The 26,747-nt window shown below is 47.3% G+C and overlaps 1 protein-coding gene across 1 annotated transcript in view; it reads right to left on the bottom strand.

Annotated features, from left to right (window-relative positions):
* Positions 1-26,747, bottom strand: part of OTOF (otoferlin) — a gene marked incomplete at its 3' end in the record, with an annotated part of 165,587 nt that overhangs the window by 97,918 nt on the left and 40,922 nt on the right. Inside the window, 1 exon segment of the mRNA XM_034766932.1 lies at positions 13,148-13,236. Within this exon segment, the coding sequence (XP_034622823.1) occupies positions 13,148-13,236 (89 nt within the window).

Below are 26,747 nucleotides of genomic sequence, written 5' to 3'. Positions count from 1 at the left end.
TAGAATTCTTCTGGGCAAAGAGAGGGATCAATGTGAAATCGATCCCACAGGGCGGGCGACGGTACAGTATCAGTTCAGATCAGTTGCATCTACAGCCGGCTTTGTCCCTCACCCCTCTTGCATGTGGAGCGGGGGAATCTAGCCCTCCATGGCCTGCAATCATAACACAAGGAGCAGCGTGGTTGCTGATGCAGGAGGCAGATTAGAATCCAGCTCTGTCTCCCTCAGCCTCGCAAATTCTGTGGAGCTGCAGATGGAAAAGCTCTGCACGAGGAGATCCAACCACCACATGAAAAGCAGCAGCTTTCCTGGCAAACTCCACATGCCGACCAGGTTTCAGGGAGGTTTGAATGATCCCAGAGCCGCTCTAGGGTTGGGAATTAAATTGCCCGGATTTCACTGCTCCGCATGGTCTCAGTGAGTCACCTGCAATTGTGACTGTATCTTAGAATCAGAGTTTAAGGCCAGAAGGGACCACCGGATCACCCAGTCTGACCTCCTGTATATCACCGGCCCCCAGCACCATCCGTCACACCAAACCCAACGTCCAAAACCAGCCCAGACTGTTAAACCCTCAGAAGACTAAGCTAGTGTTTTGCTCTGCAGCTTAACATGTGTCCAAACCCCAGACTCAAGAGGAGATAACCCGCAGGGAAGGAGGTGGAAGAAAGGCACAGGCCTCCACAGAACCAAATTACTAAGCATCACCCACATCTTTCAGCGACGCCGAGGAGACTCCAGAGACATTGGGGGGAGTGGAACTAGCATGGGCCACCTCCAGAGTCACTTGGCAGGGCAAACGGCACCAAAGGGAGCAGAGCAGCAGTGAGCAAACCCCACACGACAGAGGCGCCGACTTTCTAATGTGCTGGCCCCCCTTGAACCCCAACCACCCCATCGTGGGTTTTCCTTCGAGGTCTCCCATCCAAGCATGGGCCAGGCCTGAGGCTGGGGAAGCCGGGAGAGCTGCCAGGATCACAGCTGGCCGAGAGACGACTTTTCACTTCATTTCCCAAGTTGGGCTGTTTTCCCACATTCTGCGATTGCTACAGTGATGCTGCATTTGATCCCTGCATTCATTCTCGGCGCCCGAAATGGCACCAATTGGGAGCCTGGGCCTGAAAGCCTGGGGGGAGGCAGTTTGAGACAAAGGAGCTGAATTCTGCAGCGATCTTCAGAGTCAGAGATGCCTTATTACAAAGGCCCAAACAAAGCCCCTTTTCACACTAGCGCAACATTCAAAGCTCCTGGGATTAGTCTCTTTGTTGCTCCAGGTAATGAAATCAACCCCCAGCTATTGTCTCCCGCTCTGGCTCAGTGGCATGTAGGTGGAATGCTCTTTGCGCCCGCCCCTGCACCAGGTTCCCAGCGCCGACACGTTCACAATGCAGCTTGGAGCCGGGGGGCAGGCGGGACTGCAGCTTCCAACAGCGGAGAGGGGGAAACAGCTCTGATAGAGCCCCCCGCCGCCCCTAGATCTCAATGCACTGCACAAAGGTGTCCGAGTATCATTAGCCCCATTCTATAGATGGGGAAACTGAGGCACAGAGCAGTGCAGTGCCTCGCCCGAGGTCGCCCAGGGAGTCAGAGATGGGAGTAGAAGTCAGGTCTCCAGACCCCCCCCCCCCCGGACTAGTGCACTCTCCATTGGACCACGCTGCACCCCTGACTGGTAACAAGTCTAAAGAGGTTGACCCCAGGCTAACCCTCAAGGGCCTGATTCACTGTCCTTACCCAGATCTGATTGCCCTAGGCTCTCCCTGCGTCCCCCCCATGCATATGTCCCCCCTTCCCTTCACACACCCCTTCCCCCCATCCCAATCTGGCACCCCTTAGGGCACGTCCACATGGCGAGCAGAAACCCGGGCAGCGAGTCGCAGAGAGCCCTGGTCTATAGACTGGGCCTCACGCTAAGGCATTCAAATGAGCAGTGTCAACACTGGGGCACTGGCTACTGCTCGGAGTCTGAAGCCCACCCCTCTGCCAAGGCTTCAGTGCCCGAGCACCAGCCCAGGCCCGAGCGTCTGCACAGCTCAGATCAGTGCCATCGGGCGAGCCCTGCAAACCAGAGCTGGGCTCTGCCGGTTTCCACATCTGGTGCGTACACCCCTCCCCCGGGGCCCTTCACTATGGCCCCTCCCCCACCACGTCTCTTGTTCACACCTACTCAGGGCCCTGCACGATGCCCACTGCCTGCAGGTTTCCACTGCCTGTGCCCACCTGATTGCCCTTCTCCGCGTCTCCTTCTCACTCCCCTGCCCCTTCTCCCTCCGGGTGCTGGACGGAAGCACCCGTTCACAAAGGATTTCAAGATTTGGCTTTGCTCTGAAATGGAGCAACTCCCCCCCCCCCCAATTTTGAAACTCTCCACAAAGGAAAAGCCCCCCCAAATGTTTATGTCGGGTCGTTGAAACACTTTTTCAGATTTCGACTCTTTGGATCCGGTATTATGTTATCAACGCACCACAACGTGAAATTAAAACTGCAACAAAAAAGTTGTTTCACAAAGAAAAACAGAAATGTTTCACGTCGAAAGTGTCAAGCAGGTGTTTGGATGGGGTGGGCACCGGTTCCCATTTCTTTTTCTACACAAAATTCTGGCCACAAACATCGGCCCGATTTCACACAGCATTTTGATGTTGACGGAACCGCAGATTCGGATGGAAAATGGTTCCATCAGCGTTTCTCAAACCAGCACGACTTGTAGCCCCTTTAATAGATCACAAGGCTGGAAGGACCATTGTGATCATCTAGTCTGACCTCCTGATAACGCAGGTCAGAGAACTTCCCTCAAGCAGCTCCTGTTTGAACTAGACCCGGGGTCTCTGGAACGGGCGGAGGGAACAGACAGGAGTGGAGAGGAGTGAACAGGAGGCGGGGAAGAGGGAAGGGGCAGCGTGAGGGTAGGGGTGGCATGCAGGCAGGGGCTCAGGGAGAAGGGGCGGTGGGAGGGGAAGGGCCTGTGCCCCCTCCACCTTTAGGATGCTTCCGCCGCGTCTGACGAGAGCTGATCTTTTAGAAAAACATCCAATCTTGGTTTTAAAATTGCCAGTGATGGAGAATCCTGCCCATCCTGAGGCCAGTTGTTCCAATGGTTAACCACCCTCACTACTAAACATTTACTCCTTGTTTCCAGTCTGAATCCGCCTAGCTTCAAACTTCCAGCCATTGGATCGTGTTAGACCTTTGTCCGCTACACCGAAGAGCCCTCTATTGTCATATTTCTGTTCCCAATGTGGCTCCTTCTAGGCTATGATCAAGTCACCCCTTCGCCTGCTCTCCGTTCAGCTGTATGGACAGATGTTCAACGTGCTGCCACCCATCCTCCCCCTGGCTGGCTTGGCATAACATCTGGGGGGCCTTAAAAATGGTTCTCCAGGAAAACCCTGCGTGTCCTGCCATCGGCTCTCGAAGAGCCAGGCCACCTGGCACAGTTCCCTCTGCCCTCCTGCGAGCCAGCAGCCAAGTGCCCGTCGTAATGTGCTTGGGCCCCACGCCAAGCACGGGGAAACGATCGTTTTCCAAACTAATTAGCTGTGTGGCAACTGCTACCGTGGGATGGAACAAAAGCCCCGCAATGAGCCATGCACCAGCATCTCAGCCGCGGCCCTTTCAATAATTCACTCCGAGCCAGCGTCGGGTGTCATGCCTTTATCTGCGACTCCAATACATATCCCTTACCAACACCTGTGCATTATTCAGGAGAAACAACAATCGCCTTCCCCACCTCGGAGAGAAGGCTCCGTGCCCTGCGTCGCCTCCTTCCCCTGCCACTGTAGGATTTAACCCCTTCGGCCTTCACGCTAAAGCTCGCTCGTGGGACAGAAGCTTGCTCTGCTGTTAAGACATTAGGCTCAGACTCAGGGGACCTGGGGTCAGTTCCTGGCTCTGCCGCACACTCCCGGTGTGAGTCCAGGGCAAGTCCCTTTATCTCTGCATGTCTCAGTTCCCCAGCTGTGACATGGGGGTAATAACCAAATAGTAACACACCTGTGCGGGGGCTGGCAGTGTTACGGGGTCCGTGTGCTTGCCCCACCCAGCACAGCAGCCTTGGGCCAGGAAGTCCTGACTGTTCAAGGACCCCCCACAATATGCCAGCAAGGCAGCCGGACTATGCAACAATCAGTACCAAAACACAGAGCTCTACCCTTTTTGTGAGTGGCACCTAATTACCCCTGTGACTCTTGCTCCCCAAAATCGAAACGTTTCACTTCGGAACGGTCAGAACAGAGCATTTCGACGCTTCAATTGTTTGTTTCATCGTTTCAACCGAAACAGTCGCCAAAATCTAAATGAACGAGTGAAATGTTTCAATCAAACTGAATCTGCATTTTTCATTTAAAAAAAAAGAGAGTTTCAGCCAAAACAATTCACCCCGCTCTGCTGGTTCCAACCTGTTTAGGAAGGTCAGAGAGGGCCAGAGACGGGCGTGAGGGTGGCACCTGTTTCAGAGCAACTGATCATTCAGAACCGCAGGATCGTGCGTACACATGGATCAAGGCACTAACTAACACAGCCCGGGACGGGGCACTGATGGGGATCTGTGACAGACCGTTGAATCAAGCTAGCGAACAGGTAGAGTTACTCCTTAAGCACCTACCTGGGATGTGCGGAAAGAAAAACCGTGTTGTTATGGGAGACTTCAGTTTGAGGGAGACATGACGGAGGTCTCATGCGGCCAGTAATAAAACATAATTAGAGTTTCCAAAAATTATAAAATAATAATTTTTTAACACAAAAAGGCATTGCACTCAACATGGGGAAACTCTGTTTTGGACCTCATGATGACAGACACAGATGAATTAATCCCTGAACTGGAAGCTGGTGGTTGCCCAGGGACCCTTGATCATGTAGGCAAACAAGGACAGTCCCAACTGATAATATATATACTTGGTGCTTCAAAAGGCTGAGGAAAAATATGAGTGAAATTGACTGGGAGGAAAATTTACACAGAAAAATGTGAATACAATTTGGAAGTTCTTTAAGGGGAGTTTATTAGATGTTCAAAAAGCCACAATTCCATAATCAAGAAAGGTTTCAGAGTAGCAGCCGTGTTAGTCTGTGTCCGCAAAAAGAAGTCTCTAAGGTGCCACAAGTACTCCTGTTCATAATCAAGAAAGAGGACAAACTTGGCTAAAAACCCATCCTGCTTAAGTGGCAGTGAAGGCAGCATGGAGAAATAAAAAAGCAATATATAATAAATGGGAAAAGAGGGAAATAGGTGGCAATATAAATTAGAAGTTACAAAGTACACAAAATTGATAAGGGAAGCTAAAGACGTCAGGGAAAAATCCATTTCTTGCAGGGCTAATAAGTTTTTTATGTCTATCAGGAACAAAAGATATCCTAGCAATGGCACAGGCCCATATTAGGTGAAGATGGTAAAATTGTTAATAATGATGGAAAAAGGCAGAAATGTTCAATACCTATTTCTGTTCTATACTTAGAAAGGAGCAGGATGATGTATTCATATCACATGAGGGTGGTGTAGTACTTTCCAGCCCATTAGTAACAAAGGAGGATGGTAAACAATATCTAAATTATGGAGCTATACCTATCTCATAGAACTGGAAGGGACCCTGAAGGGTCATTGAGTCCAGCCCCCCCCTGCCTTCACTAGCAGGATCAAGTGCTGATTTTTGCCCCAAATGGCCCCCTCAAGGATTAGAACTCATAACTCTGGGTTTAGTAGGCCAATACTCAAACCACTGAGCTATCCCTTCCCTCAGATCTGCTGGGGATAAACATTTTTAAATCAGCAGGCCCAGATAACTTGCACTCAAGAGTCCTAAAAGAGTTGGCTGAGGAGAGCTCTGGCCTATGTTAAATTTTAAGAAATGTTGGAAAATTCCAGAGAGCTGGGAGAGTGCCAAACTGTCAACATGGATGTTTTCCTACAAGATAAAAAAAGAACAAGTTAAAAATCACTTAGAAAAGTTAGATGCCTGCAAGTCACCAGGGCCTGATGAAATGCATCATAGAATACTCAAGGAGCTAATACAGGAGGTATCTGAGCCTCTAACTATTATCTTTGGAAAATCATGGGAGATAGGACAGATTCCAGAAGACTGGAAAAGGGCAAATATAGTGTCCATCTATAAAAAGGGAAATAAACTAACTGGTCTGTAGTTTTCTGGGTTGTTTTTAACTTCTGTGCCAGGGAAGATAATGGAGCAAGTAATTAAGGAAATCATCTGCAAACACTTGGAAGGTGGTAAGGTGATAGGGAACAGCCAGCATGGATTTGTAAAGAACAAATCGTGTCAAACCAATCTGATAGCTTTCTTTGCTAGGATAACGAGTCTTGTGGATAAGGGTGAAGCGGTGGATGTGGTATATCTAGACTTTAGTAAGGCATTTGATACGGTCTCGCATGATATTCTTATCGATAAACTAGGAAATACAACTTAGATGGGGCTACTATAAGGTGGGTGCATAACTGGCTGGATAACCGTACTCAGAGAGTAGTTATTAATGGTTCCCAATCCTGCTGGAAAGGCATAACAAGTGGGGTTCCGCAGGGGTCTGTTTTGGGACCGGCTCTGTTCAATATCTTCATTAACGACTTAGATATTGGCATAGAAAGTAGGCTTATTAAGTTTGCAGATGATACCAAACTGGGAGGGATTGCAACTGCTTTGGAGGACAGGGTCATAATTCAAAATGATCTGGACAAATTGGAGAAATGGTCTGAGTTAAACAGGATGAAGTTTAACAAAGACAAATGCAAAGTGCTCCGCTTAGGAAGGAAAAATCAGTTTCACACATACAGAATGAGAAGAGACTGTCTAGAAAGGAGTATGGCAGAAACAGATCTAGGGGTTATAGTGGACCACAAGCTAAATATGAGTCAACAGTGTGATGCTGTTGCAAAAAAAGCAAACGTGATTCTGGGATGCATTAACAGGTGTGTTGTGAGCAAGACACAAGAAGTCATTCTTCCGCTCTACTCTGCGCTGGTTAGGCCTCAACTGGAGTATTGTATCCAGTTCTGGGCACCGCATTTCAAGAAAGATGTGGAGAAATTGGAGAGGGTCCAGAGAAGAGCAACAAGAATAATTAGAGATCTAGAGAACATGACCTATGAAGGAAGGCTGAAAGAATTGGGTTTGTTTAGTTTGGAAAAGAGAAGACTGAGAAGGGACATGACAGCAGTTTTCAGGTATCTAAAAGAGTGTCATAAGGAGGAGGGAGAAAACTTGTTCACCTTAGCCACTAAGGATAGAACAAGAAGCAATGGGCTTAAACTGCAGCAAGGGAAGTTTAGGTTGGACATTAGGAAAAAGTTCCTAACTGTCAGGGTGGTTAAACACTGGAATAAATTGCCTAGGGAGGTTGTGGAATCTCCATCTCTGGAGATATTTAAGAGTAGGTTAGATAAATGTCTATCAGGGATGATTTAGTCAATATTTGGTCCTGCCATTAGGCCAGGAGACTGGACTCGATGACCTCTCGAGGTCCCTTCCAGTCCTAGAATCTATGAATCTATGAATCTGCTCTAGTTCAAACAGGAACTAATTCAGGGAAGTCCTATGACTGTGTTATCCAGGAGGTCAGACTAGATGACCACAGTGGTCCCTTGGAATCTCTGAATCCATGAATATTTAAAAACAGCAAGCAGAATGACCCAGGTAATTATAGACTGGTCACCCTAATATCCATCTCAGGGAAAATAATGATAAAGTTAATAGGGGATTTGATTAATAAAGTATTAAAGGAGAGGAATATAATTCATGCCAGTCAATGTGGTTTTTTTTGCGGGGGGGGGGGGGGGGAGAGAAGTCCTGTCAAACAAGCCTGATTTCATTCTTCGATGAGATTGCAAGTTTGGTTGATAAAGGTAACAACACAGAATAAGAACCAACAGCTGGAAGCTGAAGCCAGACAAATTCAGATTAGAAATAAGGGCTTGTCTACACTCTGGAGCACACCTACGGCCTCATAGCTATGTGTACAGGCCCATAGCTGTGCTGTGGTAGTCTCCAGATGTAGACACGTACTACGGCAATGGAAGAGGTCTTTCCTTCACTGTAGGAATCCAGCTCCCGGAGCCAAGGTAGACATAGCCATGGAAGCATTCGTCTGTCAACCCTAGCCGCATCTACACTAGCGGTTAGGTCCACAGAGCTACAGCGCTCACTGGTGGGAATTTTTTCACACCCCTGTACACGGTAGCTATGTCAAGCTATGTTTTAAGGGCAGAGCAGGCCTGAGGCGCATGTTTAACTGTGAGGGTGATGGGAGTGGTGGATTCTCCATCCCTTGATGTTGTCTTCCGGTCCAGACTGGCTGCCCTTCTGGAAGATGCCTTAGCCAAACACAAAAATGCCGGGGGAACTGGGTGAAGTTTAAAGGCCTGTGATGCACACAGGAATTCAGACCAGATGATCCAAAGGTCCCTGCTGGCCTCCCACGCTCTGAGCATAGTTCCGGGGTTTCGTCAGACCGACAGAACTTCCCGTTGGTGCCCATTGCAAACGGCTTCTGCGCAGCCCTTTGCTGAACCCACGGTGACTTCGGGAGGAGTCTGAGGCAGAGGATCGGAATATCCTGAACCCTGCCTGAAAGCTGATGTAAATGGGAGAAGTTTCGCTGGAGTCCAAATAGCTACACCAATTTGGACCTACTGAGGATCTGGCCCTGTTTATGCTGAGCGCAGTCGATCCAGGACCATGCTTTAGCCAACTGGCGAGGCTAGCGATTTGCTTTATTCTGGAGAAAGGGGACGAGCTTGGTTTACAGGTCTTTGACGCCGCAATGAGCGTGAAGCAACGAGACGATTGGGCTGAAAAGTGGTAGCCAGCCATGGAGCTCTAACTCCTGGCTCCGGGCTCTGGGAGTGGATCCTTCTTCCTTCCCTATGGAGCAGCAAACCCTGGTAGAGGCTTCTAAGCTGGCTCCTTGTCCCCATTTCCAGCGGCTCGTACAGACATTCACATAGACGTACAAGTTCGTTCCTTAGCGGGTGAGCAAATGTTGAGTCTTTGAAGAAATGCTGCATTGTTGGCTGGGCAATTTGCGGTGCAATGATTCTTTGAGGGACGCAGTGATAGATATTTGCTCTTTATTCTCCATACTTGGAGGCAATTTTTGACACGGACCAACTGAGAACTGGTGTGTGGGCTGAGATGTCTAGGAAAGGGGATTGCCTCTGTTCTAGGATTGGTTCACGTGTGTACATAAAGCAAATCACACTTGGATTATACCCAGGCTCCATGTCAAATGACTTCTCCTCCAATGGGAAAGCTGACCGGCAAAGCCCTGGAAACAGGCTAGTGCTTGGTACAGGGGCAATTCTGGTGCCAGAAGTGGGATATTGGTGCCGGAAGTGGTCACACCAATATCTGTGGTTCATTGCAAACAGTCAGTCCATTGCAATACTTTGTCCATTTATGGCCCCTTTCATCGCTGAATCTCACAGCATTTTACCGACATTAATTCTCACAGCATCCTCATGAGCTGTAGATACCATATTATCTCCCTTATTTTACAGATGGGGAAGTCAAGGCATAGAGAGGCAAGCTGACTTGCCCCCGGGTCCCACAGCAGGTCAACAGAACTCTGATCTCCTGACTCCTAATCGCCAGACCTGAGGGCAAGAAATGCAGTAGCAGAGAGCACTGTTCATTGGCACCAGAGACAGGCTGAAGGGGAAATAAAAGGAGGCACTAGGTCAGCTATTCCGGGGCAATGGAGCTATGCAGATTTACGCTCGAGAGGGAGTGTGGTGCAGACGCAGCGCTGGTCACTAAGGTAACGTCTACTTTGGAGCTGGAATTTCCAGCTCCGGTCGGTGAACACACACTAGCTTTGAACGAGGAAGTTTGCACTGAAGTTAGCAGCGCAGCGGTGTCGATATCAGGGGGCCGTTCCAGGATGTACCTACAGTCTCAGAGGGGACTGTACTCGAGGCGGCTTGAAAATGAGACTTGTCGTCAAGGCAGCATGTCTCTGGCTGAGATACTTACCTGTCCTTTATTACCAAAGTACCATCCTTCCTCTCTGCATCAGCCTTGCAAGTAACTCCCTCCCCGCACTACACAACACACCTTCCATCTCCAACAGGCTGGGATAGCTTCAGGCGCTCCCAGAGCTGGGGGGGCTCTGCCCTCAGGACAGCGACTGAATAAATATGCTCAACTGAACAGAGCCAGCGCTCAGCATAATTGCTTAGGGCCCCGAGCAGCTCCAGCCCGCCCCCCTATTAATTATTAGTATGTGCTGTGTAGGGGGCCCAAAATATTCCTGCTTAGGGCTAGCACTGCCTCTGCTCAAGTCAAACTCTCGTGGGATTGCACAAAACTCTCAATGAACCCGAGTCACAGGCAGGTCCAGTTTGATATTTGAAAGCAATTCATATTTAGCAGCCCGGCCCCAGGAACCATCTGTCTGTATCGTCACTTGAAACAAGTGTAAACACTCCCAGCTGGGGGCTCTGACGACCCAGACTGGGGGAGACCCTGCATCACACACTGGCTTTTAGATCTTTAGTCTCTGTAACTCTTGCCTGCGTTAGGGTAGCTACTAGGAGCCTCCGCTGAGATCTGGGCCCCACTGCGCTAGGGGCTGCACAAACACAAAGTGAGAGCCACTCCCTGCCCCAAAGAGCTTCCAGCCCAAATAGACAAGTCAAAGGGCACACGAGGAAACAAAGGCATGGACAGATGCAACCAACCCACGGTCACCCAGCAGGTCAATGGCTCTTCTCTCCCAGACCAGGGCTCTACCCCTGAGTTCAGATGTCTCCAGTCAGTGGCTGCCCCAGGGACTGTAACAACCTGTTGCTTTCCCACATCTCCCAGAGCTCTCTATTAGCTCACGCAGTAAGGGCAGCATTTGTTGTACTAAAAATCTTGGGTTCTATACCCACTTGTGGTGCCTATATGTGTAGGTGACCTTGTTCTCTAGGGTTTGCTTCCCTTGCTGCAGACTCTCGTATGACTCCGGGAATGGCGGCGTGTTTAAGTAAAGCCGACGTTCTAGTCGTGGTGCAGAGCTGTACGTAGCAGGTCAGGGTGTTCTTTGGCCAGGACGCTGACTAACAGGGATGGCATCTCGTCTGGGTTTGTTCATCCTTGGGGGTCGGGTGCTGATCTTTGGTGTGTCATTTGGGCTGGGAGGTGAGCTGCTGCCCAGCTCTTTCCTCCGACACATTTAGTGCATGCGAAATCCACGTACCCCCAGTTATCATCCAAAGAGCAGCTCCCCCCTTGCTCCTAACGCAAATATCACACCTGTGTAACATGCTGGCTGGGTGCCTGTTCCCAGGCCACTGCAAGGTAACAGCCTACAGCTGCTACCGGCTAATGGAATTACTCTTTTAGCTCCAGTATGGATAACCCATCGGGGCAGGTTGTTGACTTATATATATATATATATATATAAAGCATTAAACATACATTTAAGTATTAATATAGCAGTTATATAGCCCAGATTAGCCTGTACCTTTGTTATAATCCTGTTCATTTATGCTAAGCATCCCATAATACCTTGCAATAGTTTAGGTAAGATTTGATTTAAGAGATTGGAAAATTTTCAGTAGCAGGATATATGATTGTTTCCTTGTAGCAACAGAAAGTGAATTACCCTCGCAAGCCTGACATAGGCCTAGGAGGTGTCTTCATGCCCCTTGGCATGTGGAATGCATGTACCCGGAACAAAGCTAAGGGTGCATCATGGTGCCAGATAAAACAAGATACAAAGCTAATTGGTTATGCCTAGCTTCCAGTGATGTCTGCGGTACCGTTTACTGGTAAACACAGCAGGTATATAAGGATGGCTTTCGAGGTGTAACTTTGGGAGCACGCCTTCTGCGTAAGGTGAATGTGACGTCACTGCACAGGAGACCGGTATGATATAGAATCTTTTTCGTGCCTGCCATGGGTTATTTGGTCTCTCGAGTATATTTCATAACGAACCAAAGTGCGGCCGAGCAATTGACTATCCAATTTGTCAGCCAGGTCGACTCATTACACCTAGTTTGTGCTTGGACAGTTACAGATGAAAAGCCAGCACTGGAAGCCTGCTAAATAGTAAGCCTTTGTTCTTACTCTGAACTAGCTGGCTAACGCTAGGTGGGAGTATGACCAGCGTTGTTAAATGCCACGTAGTATGTGCTGCTAATTACGGCTAGTGGCCAGATTCAGTTTGGCCTCTGCTGGTGCATGAGCCAAAAGGCAATATCCTCTCTCCCCATGTGCTAAAGGTACATCCACATTCGGGAGGACGGCCCTGCACTTCATCGCTGGGTGGGCACTGGGATGCCAGTAACTGGCAAAGGCAGAGAACTGGGAGGCCAGTTAAAGGATTAGCAGAGATGAGTGAGGAGGAAAGATTAAAGGAATTTAATACGTACAAGCTGGAGAAAAGGGACACAGGGGAGTGATAGGATACGAGGGAGCAAAGGGCTGGAAGCAGTAACAGAGCTGACCAGAAGGGGAAGGGCATTGATCACGCCTGAGGCTGGGACCCACGAGCGATGGATTCAGACCAGCTGGATCCAGGTTAGAAAACAGTTTCCGAAGTTGGGCTGGCCGAGCCCGGTCAACTGCCTCCCAGCTTAGCAATAGCAAAACGGGGGCTCAGTCTAACGCTGCCGTTTTATTCCGTTTCTCATGTCAGTGCCCATCCTTGTGGTGTCGGATCCCCATTAGCTGGGCAGAGGCTAAACGAGAGTGAATTCCTCCCACGCGCATGGGAATGGCAACACATAAGTCCCACTTCAGGGGAGTGGGTGGGTCAAAAGGTGATTTTACAGCCATTCTGTGGGGTTCAGCCCAACGCATGTAGAGAACCACCTTTGTAAAACACCCCTATTTTGTCCGGTTATTAACTGCCTGTCAGTATAAGCAGTATGAGGATTGTAGGACTGCAGATCTGTCTCTCCCCTCCCCCAGTAGTGGGTATAATGATTGCAAAATTTAGCTCTGATTTCCAGGCCAGGGACTCAGCTTGGTTCAAATTCAGGTAGTAAAGATTCTGGTGGGCTTGGCTTGCTTGTCGCCTTGGAGGATCTATTAACCCCTCTCTCTCCTTCTCCAGCCTCCAGACAAAACCAGGACACCGGCTAGCGGGGGGCTGGCCTATTCCACACCGCATGGGACTGGCCCCACCACCGGTGGTGGGGAAGAGGAGGACTCGCTCTCACCTGTTGGTGAAGACTTTGCTGTAGTTGAACACCTGGATCTCCAGCATCTCGTTGCCGTCGATATTGCTGGCAATCGGCCACCGGAAGGTCTGCGGGAAAACAACGGAAGGAGAAAGTTAGGGTTGTCCTGGGGTTTGTTCCAGGGGAGACGTTACGTTGGTGGGTTTTTTGCACCCAGAGGAATCAGAGCCTCAGCTGGTGGAAATCAGCAAAACTTCCTTTATTGTATTACCCGTGTTACAGTCGCTCCCGAAGGCTGCTGCTGAGATCAGCATAGTACATAGAAAGTCCCTGCCCTGAATAGCGAAGGGCAGACAAAGGGTGAGTGGAGACAGAGGCGGAAATGACTTGGAGATGTTGGGAACCGTTAGGGAAGGGATAGACAATAAGACAGAAAATATCACATTGCCACTATATAAATCCATGGTACACCCACAGCTTGAATACTGCATGCATATGTTGTCGCCCCATCTCAAAAAGGATATAGGGGAACTGGAATAGCTTCAGAGAAGGGCAACCTTGATGACCATGGGTATGGAACGGCTTCCATACGAGGAGAGACTAAAAAGATCAGGGCTGTTCAGCTTAGAAAAGAGATGACTAAGGGGTGATATTGTAATTGTCTATAAAATCATGAGTGGTGTGGAGAAAGTTAGTAGAGAAGTGTTATGTGCCGTTTCCTACAGGACAAAAACCAGGGGTCACCCAATGACATTAATAGGCGGGAGATTTACAACAAACAAAAAGGAAGTATTTCTTCACACAATGCACAGTCAACCTGTGGAACTCATTGCCAGGGGATGTTGTGAAGGCCAAAAGTATAACTAGGTTCAAAAAAGAATTAGATACATTCATGGAGCACAGGTTCATCAACGTCTACTAGCCAGGATGGGCAGGGATGCAACCCCCTGTTTGAGATCACCCTACAACTCTGACTACCAGATGCTGGGAGGGGAAGGCAGAGGTGGATCCTTCCAAAACTGCCCTATTCTTTATACTCCCCCTGAAGTTGTGCTACTGGCCATTGTCAGAAGACAGGACACTAGGCCAGATGGACCTTGGGTCTGACCCACTATAGCAGCTCCTCTGTTCTTACAACCAAAGTCATGTGGCAAGTAAGTAGCAAAGCAAGGCACTGAACCTAGATTTCTAGAACACCAGGCCAGCATCCTGCCCACTGGGCCACACGCCCTCTGCGTCAGCCCCTAGGTCGTCTTTACCTGTTCCTGGCAAAGGAGATGGCTTTATTTTCTCCTATATGATGTCACTACATTTCCAAGCAAGTTTAATGGGGGAGAGTGACCCAAGACAGACAGGCCAAAAGGGGTATCCACTTGCAGTCCCCGTGAGGAAGTGAACGAGGGGCTCTTTCAACAGGAGCTGCAGTGAAAACACAGGCCTAGCGTTGATAAGGTTTCATTGTCAGTCCTCGGACTAGCATAAGAACATAAGAGCGGCCAGACTGGGTCAGACCAAAGGGCCATCTAGCCCAGTATCCTGTCTACCGACAGTGGCCAGTGCCAGGTGCCCCAGAGGGAATGAACGGAACAGGGAATCATCAAGTGATCCATCCCATCACCCATTCCCAGCTTCTAGCAAACAAATTCTACTTTTATTGTTTTTTGCAAGCCAAGCAATCAGCCTACTGGGACAGTTCACACAAGGAAGTTAAGAACGTTATCCAATTGTCCAAAACATAATCCTCTCGTGCCCGTTGGGAGCAGAGGAAACCTTATTACCGAACTGCAAACAATTCATTACAGGAAGGCAGCCGCAGCGAGCGAGTCAGAACAATGCTGAGTGCGAAGGCAATATCCCCAGCTGCTGAAATATCCCCGCAGATCTCTGGCTTTATTGGAGGAACACAACAATAATTATGTTCAAAGAGGTGAAAGGCGGGGGTGGGGGGTCATCAAGACATCATCCAATGTTTGGAAGCTCCTGGAGACAGGCCTGATGGGTCTATTTCCCCTAACGAACACGAACACTAATACACACAGCAATTTCTGTAAACCTTCCTGCAGAGCTGTTATTGCAGCATGGAGGAAAGGAACAAATTGGGTTCTGATTCCCACTAAGTGAGAGGAACTGGGGAAGTGAAAGAGCATTTCATTTGCACAGGATTTATATTTCTAGGTAATACTTTTTCACTGCCTGGGAATGTATCCCCGTCATAAAGTGTTTGACTGAATTTGGAAATGATACCCCTATGGGCTTGAATATTTTATAGACACATGCACACACGCACATGCACACGAGAGTCACTAGATCGTTGGCTCTGCTCCAGTTGCTTTGTATTACAGTAGAACCTCAGTGTTACGAACACCTCGGGAATGGAGGTTGTTCGTAACTCCGAAATATTCGTAACTGTGAACCAAACGTTACGGTTGTTCTTTCCAAAGTTTATAACCGAACATTGACTGAATACAGCTTTGAAGCTTCATCATATGGACCCACGGGAAGGAGGCCCTTGAAGAATTCCACCTGGATTTCAACAATTTCCACCCTACCATCAACCTCAGCCTGGACCAGTCCACACAAGAGATCCACTTCCTGGTCACTACAGTGCAAATAAGTGATGGTCACATAAACACCACCCTATACCGGAAACCTACTGACCACTATACGTACCTACATGCCTCCAGCTTCCATCCAGGACACATCACACGATCTATTGTCTACAGCCAAGCCCTAAGATACAACTGCATTTGCTCCAATCCCAGAGCAGACAGAGAGAAACACCTACAAGATCTTTATTGAGCATTCTTAAAACTACAATACCCACCTGGGGAAGTGAGGAAACCAGATTGACAGAGCGAGACGGGTACCCAGAAGTCATCTACTACAAGACAGGCCCAACAAGGAAAATAACAGAACACCACTGGCCATCACATACAGCCCCCAGCTAAAACCTTTCCAGCACATCATCAATGATCTACAACCCATCCTGGAAAACAATCCCTCACTCTCACAGACCTTGGGGGGCAGGCCAGTCCTCGCTTACAGACAGCCCCCCAACCTGAAGCAGATACTCACCAGCAACTACACACTCGACACCACAGAAACACCAACCCAGGAACCAATCCCTGTAGCAAACCCCGTTGCCTTCTCTGTCCCCATATCTACTCTGGCGACACCATCAGAGGACCCAACCACATGAGCCACACCATCAGGGGCTCATTCACCTGCACATCTACCAATGTGATATATGCCATCATGTGCCAGCAATGCCCCTCTGCCATGTACATTGGCCAAACCGGACAGTCCCTACATAAAAGAATAAATGGACACAAATCGGACATCAGGAATGGTAACATACAAAAGACAGTAGGAGAACACTTCAATCTCCCTGGACATTCAATAACAGATTTAAAAGTAGCCATCCTTCAACAAAAAAACTTCAAAAACAGCCTTCAAAGAGAAACTGCAGAGCTACAATTCATTTGCAAACTTAATACCATTAATTTGGGCTTGAATAGGGACTGGGAGTGGCTGGCTCACTACAAAAGCAATTTTCCCTCTCTTGGTATTGACACCTCCTCATCAATTGTTGGGAGTGGACCACATCCACCCTGACTGAATTGGCCTGATCAACATTGGTTCTTCACCTGTAAGGTAACTCCCTTCTCTTCGTGTGTCAGTATAGTTATGCCTGTATCTGTAATTTTCACTCCATGCATCTGAAGAAGTGAGGTTTTTACCCACGAAAGCTTATGCCCAAATAAATCTGTTAGTCTTTAAGGTGCCACCGGACTCCTCATTGTTTCAGCTGAAGATGAACTTCCAATGGTGTGCTGTAGGTAAGGGCGCACACGTGAGCCTTGGGTGTATAAACAGGGAAATATCAAGTAGGAGTAAAGAGATGTTATCATCCCTGTATACAGTGTTAGCGAGACTGATACTGGAGACTGCGTCCTGTTCTGGTGATGCTGAAAAACCGGAAAGGATTCAGAAAGAGCTACAAGAATGGTGTGAGGTCTGGAAATTATAAGTTATAGCGAGAGGCTCAGAGAAGCTCAATCTATTTATGGCACCTTAGAGACTAACAAATTTATTAGAGCATAAGCTTTCGTGGACTACAGCCCACTTCTTCGGATGCTACTCTGAAACCTGTCATTATGCAAGGCACTGCATTTAGCCGCATGGAGTGGAAATCAATCTATTTAGTTTATCCAAGAGAAGGTTATGATGAGACCTGACCAGTCTGTAATTAGCTGGAACCAGGTACGTGACTAGCAATCCCAAACTCCCATTACTCACCATATGTTCCGTTATGCTGAAATCATGCAACCTTGGCCTGAGAACCTGTCATCTCTTCGCAGCTCGGGCCTGTGCCGTGACTGGGAAGGAGACCTCCAAGGCAAACCAAACAGGGCGGTAAAAAATGATAATTCAGTAGGTGACCAGAACTGAACCAATTCCCTCTCACAGCCCTAGGAGGCGCGATGCTGCTCCCTTTCCGATGGGATTTAAAATGCAGATTCACAGTCACTGGTGTCCCCATAATGCTTTCTACAGGAACCTGGTAGTGTCCTATTGCCAAAACCCAGTTTGAGTTCTGCTGTCCCACTCCCTGCCTGCAGTGTCAGCTGGATATGGGACTTCCCTTCCTGTTCTGCACTGCAGCATCGTTATAAATAGAGGTGACTGGAATTCCCCCCCGAGAACTGCAGTGTTAACCAACAAGAAGTCAGTTTGTCCACGTTTGTAGTTGAAATCTGAACACTGAAACATTTTGGCTGATGACCAATTGGGAAGAAGGGGGCATTGGCTGAAATTGACCAATTTGGGGGTGTTGGATTATTTGAGGAAAACAATGACAATTTCCCTTGGAAAGCAGGCACTTTCCCTGGATTTCTGCGTTCAGCGGAACCCCCAACTTTCCACTGAAAAACAGTTTTGATGAGACATTTGGACCAGCTTCCCTTACAAGCCTTTCCTTTCAAACAGTGTGGCAGCCGGTGGGCAGGGGCAGGCTTGGCTTCCTCGGGGGGAGAAGCAACAGAAACATCCCCGTGGGCTGGGAAGGTGCATGCCCATCTTCCTCTAGGGCACCGTTGTGACCGTCAGACCCACACAGTCCATAGAGGATACATAGCCCCTTTTCACAACTGCATCACATCGAGGACTCCTATTCAATTTGTGATCCACTGGAACCCCCCAGATCCTTTCCAGCAGTCTAACCACCTACCAGGGGTCGGCAACCTTTCAGAAGTGGTGTGCCGAGTCTTCATTTATTCACTCTAATTTAAGGTTTCACGTGCCAGTAATACATTTTAATGTTTTTAGAAGGTCTCTTTCTAGAAGTCTATAATATAGAACTAAACTATTGTTGTATGTAAAGTAAATAAGGTTTTTAAAATGTTTAAGAAGCTTCATTTAAAATTAAATTAAAATGCAGAGCCCCCCGGACCGGTGGCCAGGACCCGGGCAGTGTGAGTGCCACTGAAAATCAGCTCACGTGCCGCCTTCAGCACGCGTGCCATAGGTTGCCTACCCCTAAAATAAATAAATAAAGTAATGGAGATATCCTGTCTCCTAGGACTGGAAGGGACCTTGAAAGGTCATCGAGTCCAACCCCCTGCCTTCACTAGCAGGACCAAGTACTGATTTTGCCCCAGATCCCTAAGTGGCCCTCTCAAGGATTGAACGGATTGAACTCACAACCCTGGGTTTAGCAGGCCAATGCTCAAACCACTGAGTTATCCCTCCCCCCTCCCCTGACCTAGCCACTTATTCCCCATTTGGTAGCTGTCCAACTGATTTTTTTCCCCTTTCTTAAGTGAAGAAGTTTGCACTTGGCTTCATTGGATTTCATCCTGTCGAGTTCAGACCAATTCTCCAATTTGTCAAGGTCGTTTTGAATTCTAATCCTGCCTTCCGAAGTGTTTGCAACCCCTCCCCGCTTGGTGTCATCCGCAAATTGTATAAGCAGACGCTCCACTCCATTATCCGAGTCATTAATGAAAATATTGACGAGTCACAGACCCAGGACTGACCATATGGGAGCCCATCTAGGCCACATTTCCCTAGTCTGCTTATGCTTGCAAAGAGTCTTCGTGCTTCAGAAAGAGACAACTGATGTAAAACACACACAGACCGAGAACTCTGGTCCTAGAGCTCCAAAACCACAGACCGACAGGCAGCTAAGCTAACGGAGACGGCCTACAGCTGATCCCTTTAGCCGCTCAATGGGTTGGCAATTAGAAGGTATACACTCAACACCTCCTCTCCCACCTGTGACAAGCAGCAAACTCCGGGAGCTGGCTACAGCTGTGCTTATCTCGGCATTGCGGCACTAGCATGATGACAGGTATTATACCACCATCCTGCTTTTGCTAAGCAGACACAGTCCCTGCCATGACATGTTACAATAAGTGTGTCCGCACTAGAGGCAGCTGTACATTTCATCATGAAAGGGCAATGTAAATAGGGTTATTATAGTATACGGTTCTACGGGAGAAAGATACATTTCAGTGGTAAGAATGTAAAGTGACGCTGGCTATGTATTACAGCGAATCAGAATCTTCTGCCTGTAGAAACTGATGACACGTTTTGCTGAAATTTCAAATGTCCCTGGAAGAATGGGCACTTTGTAACAAAAAATGCCACTGAAAGTTTTCCCATGTTTTGACCAGCTCCACTAGGTACGTAACCGCCTTCCTGATCAGCTGTGCAAAGCACTTGCCAAACTATGTGCATAGGGATCACTGCACCAGCCATTGCTAGGCTGCCACCTCTGGGGATCAATGTGGCAGCTGCTTAACAGCTACGCTTTGAGGCTACACAAGACAGGTGTGGTCAGATGTTCCGCTGCGTGTGTGTGTTCTCCTAGTGCGCTACCCCAGCTCTGCGCAGACAGCCGGCACAGCAGACCGCAAGCGAATCGCCCAATGACCACAAGATCTGTTAAGGTGCGAAGGCGCCCGGCCAGGTTTATTGTCAACGAAGCAGGGTAATAGCCCCTGGCAGACTCTATGAGGAGACTACAGAGGTTTCCTTCTCTATTTCTGCACCAAGAAAGAGATGGAAAAGTTCAGATGCTGTCTCAGCCATACGGGAGAGCAAGTCAAAGCAATTATTTTAATTGGCTGAAGAGAGACTAAATGAAAATGCAGATTAGATCTTATTTTAACTGGTGACTTTTCTCATTTTCCACTGCCGTTTTCTTGAGTCATTCATCTCCTCCAGGAATTGTTCTCAAGTAAAAAAACCATCTGTAAACCCCACTACAGACTTCAGCAAAATGGGAAGAGAAGATACAGGCAGCTTTATCCAGGAAGCTCATGTGTGTGTTCAGATACTGCTAAGAGCCATACAAACACCGAGGTAGATAGCTGGGATTCTACAGCCCGTGTTGGATTTTATGGCCGTCCCTACATGGACTTGGGTCTCTGCTGCAGGGCCGGCTCCAGCTTTTTTGCCACCCCAAGCGGCGAAGAAAAAAAAAAAAAAAGATAAAGCCACGATCGGCGGCAGCAGGATCACCACAGCCAGCCGCTATTGAATGACTAGAGGAATTGACACGAAACGGGGTAGGCAGTGTGATCTGGTGGTTAGAACAGGAATCTGGGGACCTGCCAGGGAGTTACCAGCCGCAAATCATTTACCCTCTTTGTGCCTCAATTTCTCTACCTCGTAAAGAGAAACTGACAAGCCCATCTCTCACTGTCTCCCCTCATCAAAGGGAACGAGATAGAACCGATGGTGAGAAGAACGTTTACACTTTTAAGATTGAATGTTGAATCATCTGAAGTGTTGTGTGGCGCACAGGCAAAGAGATACATCTGTAAAACACCCACGACATTGAAACCGACACGCTGTCCCTTTGTTTGGTTTCGGCTCTGGATTTAGCTGCCTTGCGTTGGCACTGAACTCGGCCTTACAGAGACTGTGTCAGCTTGAAATCGAAAGAATTGAAAGAAAGAGTTAAAAATGGTCTCAGGTCCTTCCTCTGCCCCTGCCAGCTTTTGTGGGGCTGTACTTGCATGTTCCTAGTTTGAGAAGTGCTTTGCTCTCCTCACTCAGGTGCTGTGCGGAAGACCCACACAGGAAACACAGTGACCAAAGCTCACAGAAATCAACGGGAGATGCCCATGGGCTCCGTGTCAGACTGTAACTGACTTACACAGGGGACGCTTTCCGCCCTGCCCTCTCTCACCTCCCAGAGACACATGGCCTCCACTCCAGTCCACATCAAGTGTAGCTGTTTCAGCGACCTTCCTCACCCATCAATGTCATGGCATTACTCCTCCATTGGAGTCCATCCGTTGGGTCCCCAAGTGTTACGGAATCGCTCATCACCAAGCATACGTTTGATCTAACTGGTACTCCTGAAACCTGGTGGGTTGAGTCGCAAGATTGGAATGTCAGAATCAATGGTTATAACCTATTCAGGAAGGACCGGGTGGGCAAAAAGGGAGGGGGAGGGGTGCTCTATGTCAAAAATAGTGTTACCTGTTTCCGAGTCACTGATAACTCGCACGGAAATGATCTTGACTGCTTAAGGATCAATGTCCTAACAGATAAAGCACAAGATGGGATATTCATTGATGTCGTTACAGACCCCCAAAGCAAATGAGGGAACAAGATGACCAGCCCCTTAGACACCTATTTAAAATGGTAGGCAAAAAAGCTGCGTGATCATGCGGGACTTCAGTTTGGAAGACACACGCTGGAGGTCTCTTGCTGCCAGGAATTGCTGAACACTTCAGATGACTATTTCCTTACTCAAGAAATGTTGCAGCCAACACAGGAAATTGTTTATTAGGCTGTCTTTTAACAGATAGAGAGGACCTGATTACAGAACTAAAAGTTACTGGTAGCTTAGGAACAAGTGGTCATGACTTGATCACATTTATAATGTGTAAGCAGAATAAAGTCCAGGCCAGGAATATATACACTTGCTGCTTTAATTTCACAACGCTGAAAACAATTATGAGCCAAATCAGCTGAGAGGCAGAATTTAATCAGAAAAGTATTAATAATTGGGACTCATCTAAGAGCACCTTCTTAGATGTCCAAAAAGCCACAATCCCACAATTGAGGAAGAAGGATGTGCTGGTTAAAGAACTGGCTTGGTTGAGAGGGGAAGTAAAGGCAGATATAAAAATATTTAAAAGTAATATATAACAAAGGGAAGAAAGGGGAGGTTGATAGTAATGAATATAAATCAGAAGTTAGAAATGGTAGAAAATTGATAAGGGACACAAGGCGAAATCTATGGCCAACAGAGTTAAGGACAATAAGAAGTAGTTTTTTAAATATATTAGGAACAAAAAGAATCCTCACAATGGTACTGATCCTAGATGGTACTAGATAGAAATGGTAGAATTATCAATAATAATGCAGAAAAGGCAGAAGTATTTGGGGAAAAAAACAGATGATACAGTCTCATCATATGGTGATAACACTCTTTACATTCCACTAGTGTTTCTGGAGGATGCTAAACAGGAGTTATTGAAGTTAGAGGTTTTTAAATCAGCAGGTCCAGATAACTTGATTCCAAGAGTTTTAAGAGAGCTAGCTGACAAGCTTGCTGGATTGTTAATGTTGATTTCAATAAGTCTTGGAGCACTGGGGAAGTTCCAGGAGACTAGAAAAAAGCTAATGTTGTGCCACTTTTTAAAAAGGGTAAATGGGATGAACCAGGTGTGTGACCCTGACATCAATCCCAGGCAAGATAATGGAGCAGCTAATATGGGACTTGATTAATAAGAACTAAAGAAAGCTGATGTAATGAATGCAAATTGACATGGGTTTATGAAAAACAGATCCTGTCAAACTAACTTGATTTTTTATGAGATTACAACTTTGGTTGATAAAGGTCATAGGGCTGACATAATATATTAAGACTGCTGACAGGCACTTGACTTGATCCCAAATGACATTTCGATTAACAAAGTAGACTGTGTCATGTTCATTCTGTATCACATGAAATGGATTAAAAACTGGCTAACTGATAGATCTCAAAATGTAACTGTAAATGGGAAATCGTCATGAAGCTGGTGTGTTTCCCATTGGGACCCACAGGGAGTGGTTCTTGGCTCTATGCTATTTAACCTTTTTATCAATGACCTTAAAGAAAACAAAATCTTCACTGATAAAGTTTTCAGATGACACAAAAATTAGGGAGTGGCAAATAAGGAAGAGAACAGGTCACTGATCTAGAGCAATCTGGATCGCTTGGTAAACTGGGCAAGCAAACGACGCATTTTAATACGGCTAAAGGTAAATGTATTCATCTTGTAACAAAGAATGTAGACCATACTTACAGGTTGGGGGACTCTACCCTGGGAAGCGGTGACTCTGAAAAAGATTTGGGGGTCATGGTGGATAATCAGCTGAACACAAGCTCCCAGTGCGATGCTGTGGCCAAAAAAGTTAATGTGGTCCTAGGACGTATAAATAGGGGAAGCTCAAGTAGGAGCAGAGAGGTTATTTTATCTCTGTTTTTGGCACTGGTGCGACCGCAGATGGAATCCTGTATCCAGTTCTGGTGCCCACCATTCAAGGAGGATGTTGATAAATTGGAGAGGGACCAGAGAAGAGCCACAAGAATGATGACAAGATTAGAAAACCTGCCTTGTGGTGGTAGACTCAAAGAACTTAATCTATTTAGCTTAGCAGAGAGAAAGTTAAGGGGTGACTTGATCACAGTCTATAAGGGGAACACATATTTAATAATGGGCTCTTCAATCCAGTAGAGGAAAGTGTGACATGACCCAATGGCTGGAAGTTGAAGCTAAACAAATTCAGTCAGGCAGAAAGTCATCAATTTTTAAGAGTGAGGGTAATTAACTATTGGAACAGTTTACCCAGGGTCATGGTGGATTTTCCATCACAGATACTTTTTGGGAATTATCTGGGGGAAGTTCTCTGGCCTGGGTTAGACAGGAGCTCAGACTAGATGATCACACTGGTTCCTTCTGGACTATGAGTCTAGGAATCGCATCAAATTTAAACTCCTTGTCGTCACCTTCAATGCTGTGTCCCTCCCTGCTTGATCTTGTCACCTGTGCTCTGCCAACTTTACAACCGTCACCTGCCCATTCACCAGCATCTCCCACTGCTGCCGTCATGCTTTCTTCTGCATGGCCGCTCTATGCATGGTTAGTCCACTCTGAACTCATCTGTAGGGCCCCGAGCCTGTCCACATTTAAGTTCTACTTAAAGGATCACATCTCCCATGCTGTCTACAGTGCATTGGGTCAACCTGTAAACAATTCCCTATTGGTTTGTTCCCCTTCCCCGAGCGCTGTTTACTTGTCTGTCTGTCTTTTGACGAGGTGCTCTTTGGAGCAGGAAATGCCCCATCTGGAATGTGCCTAGCACACGGTGAGCGCTACCATGATCATAATAAATGCAGCTGATGATTTATACTGTGTCTTCAAATTCACAAAGTAAAGAAACCGAACAAACCAGAGGAACATTCATTCTCCTCTCTTTCAGTTACAGTCATCACAACAACAGCAGGGGAAACATTTCAGAGAATTATGGTTTAAAGTCAGTGATTTTTGTAGAGCCAGACTGGACCATTATGATCAGGCAGTCTGACCATGCAGAACCCATGTCTGAGGATTTCACCCAGTGGTTTCTGAATCAAGCCCTTATCTTATGGTTGAGCTAGCGTATATCCTTTAGAAAGAGACATCCAAACCTGATTGAAAGGCTTCAAGAGATGGAGAATCTAGCAAATCCCTAGGTGAATTGTTCCAATAGTTAATTACTCTCAATGTTAAAAAATGTGCGGCTTATTTCTTCTTTGAATTTGTCTGGTTTCAACTTCCAGCCACTGGATCCAAGTCTGCTTTTGTCTGCCAGATCGAAGAGCGCTCTACTGTCAGAAGTTTAGCTGTGTAATACACAACTCATGCAGCGCCTCATGGTCTCAGACACCATCCAATGGTCCAGGGACATCTACATCGAGCACATCACCGGCCACCGACAGTACCAGGAGGCGTGAGCCAGAGTGACATCGTTCTCCCGCTACGAGAAAGGGACCAAGTGACCTTCTCCGTTGGATCATATGAACTGGAACCATAAACTCCCTGAACATTAAATCTCACCAAATGAGGGTCAATCCATCCTCATCATCATATCCACTCATTACACTCCACACCCGAACATAGCCACTGTATGAACTTCATACCCTCATATCTCAGTGCCTGTACTTTGACCCATCAACCTTTTACCCCCAATCAGGGATATTGCAGATTATGTATTGCTTATGCCCCCCGATCTTAAACCAAACTTCGCACCCTCGATAATCTGTACGTTATTCCCTGATAACCAGAAACTTCTATGCTCAAACTCTGTTCACGTTTTTTTTTAACCTCTTAATAAAATTTTGAAATCAGAATGTGATGGTGTCCTTGTCACATCTGTGGAGACACTCTGAAATAGCTATCCTTGGTCCTGAAACTACAAGCAGCCAGGGTAGATTCACTTGTAAATGGCAAATGTCTGTTTCGATTCCTGCCCTTGAAACAAGCCAAAGCAGGCCTCAGTATGGAAACTGCAGCTGCGTTTTCAGCTTCTCCAAAGGAAGCTCCTCTTCCTACAGGCAAGAGCAAAACTGTGAGGGTGTTTCTAAAGTGCCCAGTACATTTTATTAGTATGTGCATTGCATTCACACCAAGGGGCTGCAGTCAGGATCAGGGCCCCACTGTGGCAAACAGAGGAAAATACAGATCCTGCTCTAAGGAGCGTACAGGGAAAAAATGCTCTGAGTGAACGTAACAAACATTCAGCAGGAAGAAGGGAAACAGCCACAAGAACGTGTCTGTGTACATCAGATATATTCGCATTTCCCTACTAAAAGCCAATAGCTTTGAATGTGCTGAAAGCAAGTGCCTTGGGCTCTGAAATGTCTTGCATAATCTCATTGCAAATTCATGTTCCTCTCCTCATTGCTAGTTCAGTTGCACGGCACCAAGGGACTTGGGCTGCACTCAGAGCCAATTCTCTTTGCAAAAAGGGTTTGATTTTCTTAACACAGCTGCTGAGTCTGCAGGAAGTGAGGCACCAGGGCAAGCGTGTGGGGCTCACATTGGCTGAGCGGTGGGTTACCGTTAGATCATTCTTAGCCCTGAGAGAACTGCATCCTTGGTCAATTCATCCTCACAAAATGCCTGGAGGGTAGGAAAATAGCATCTAGCCTTTAAATCCGTTGGGTAAACTGAGGCACGCAGATTTGCATACATTGACATTGCAACTCAGTGGCACAGCTGGAATTAGAATTCAATAGTTCTTAAACTTGCGTTCTATCCACCACCTGATATGCCTCTTAAAGGGCTAAGAGCCAACAGCCATGTGCACTGTAGTACAGTGACCCTGAAGCTAAGGAGCCTAGGACAATACTGGCTGGCATTTATGTCGTGCTTTTCATCCAAAGATTCTAAAGGGCTCAGAAAACATTTACTGAGATCACTAACCCCGCCTTTCAAATGCGACCACTTCTGGGGAAGAACGCAGCAGCTGTTTAACAACTCACAGCAACACGATAGGACAGTTTAGAGGAAGAAGCAAAAAATGGTATGGCAGAAGGGGATTTAGGGAGGCAGAGAATTGGGATTTCAGCAGAATGTAAGAAATAATG

The sequence above is a fragment of the Trachemys scripta genome, chromosome 3 (assembly GCF_013100865.1).
Source record: "Trachemys scripta elegans isolate TJP31775 chromosome 3, CAS_Tse_1.0, whole genome shotgun sequence".
Taxonomy (NCBI): Eukaryota; Metazoa; Chordata; order Testudines; family Emydidae; genus Trachemys; species Trachemys scripta.
This window is presented reverse-complemented; position numbering and strand designations above follow the sequence as displayed.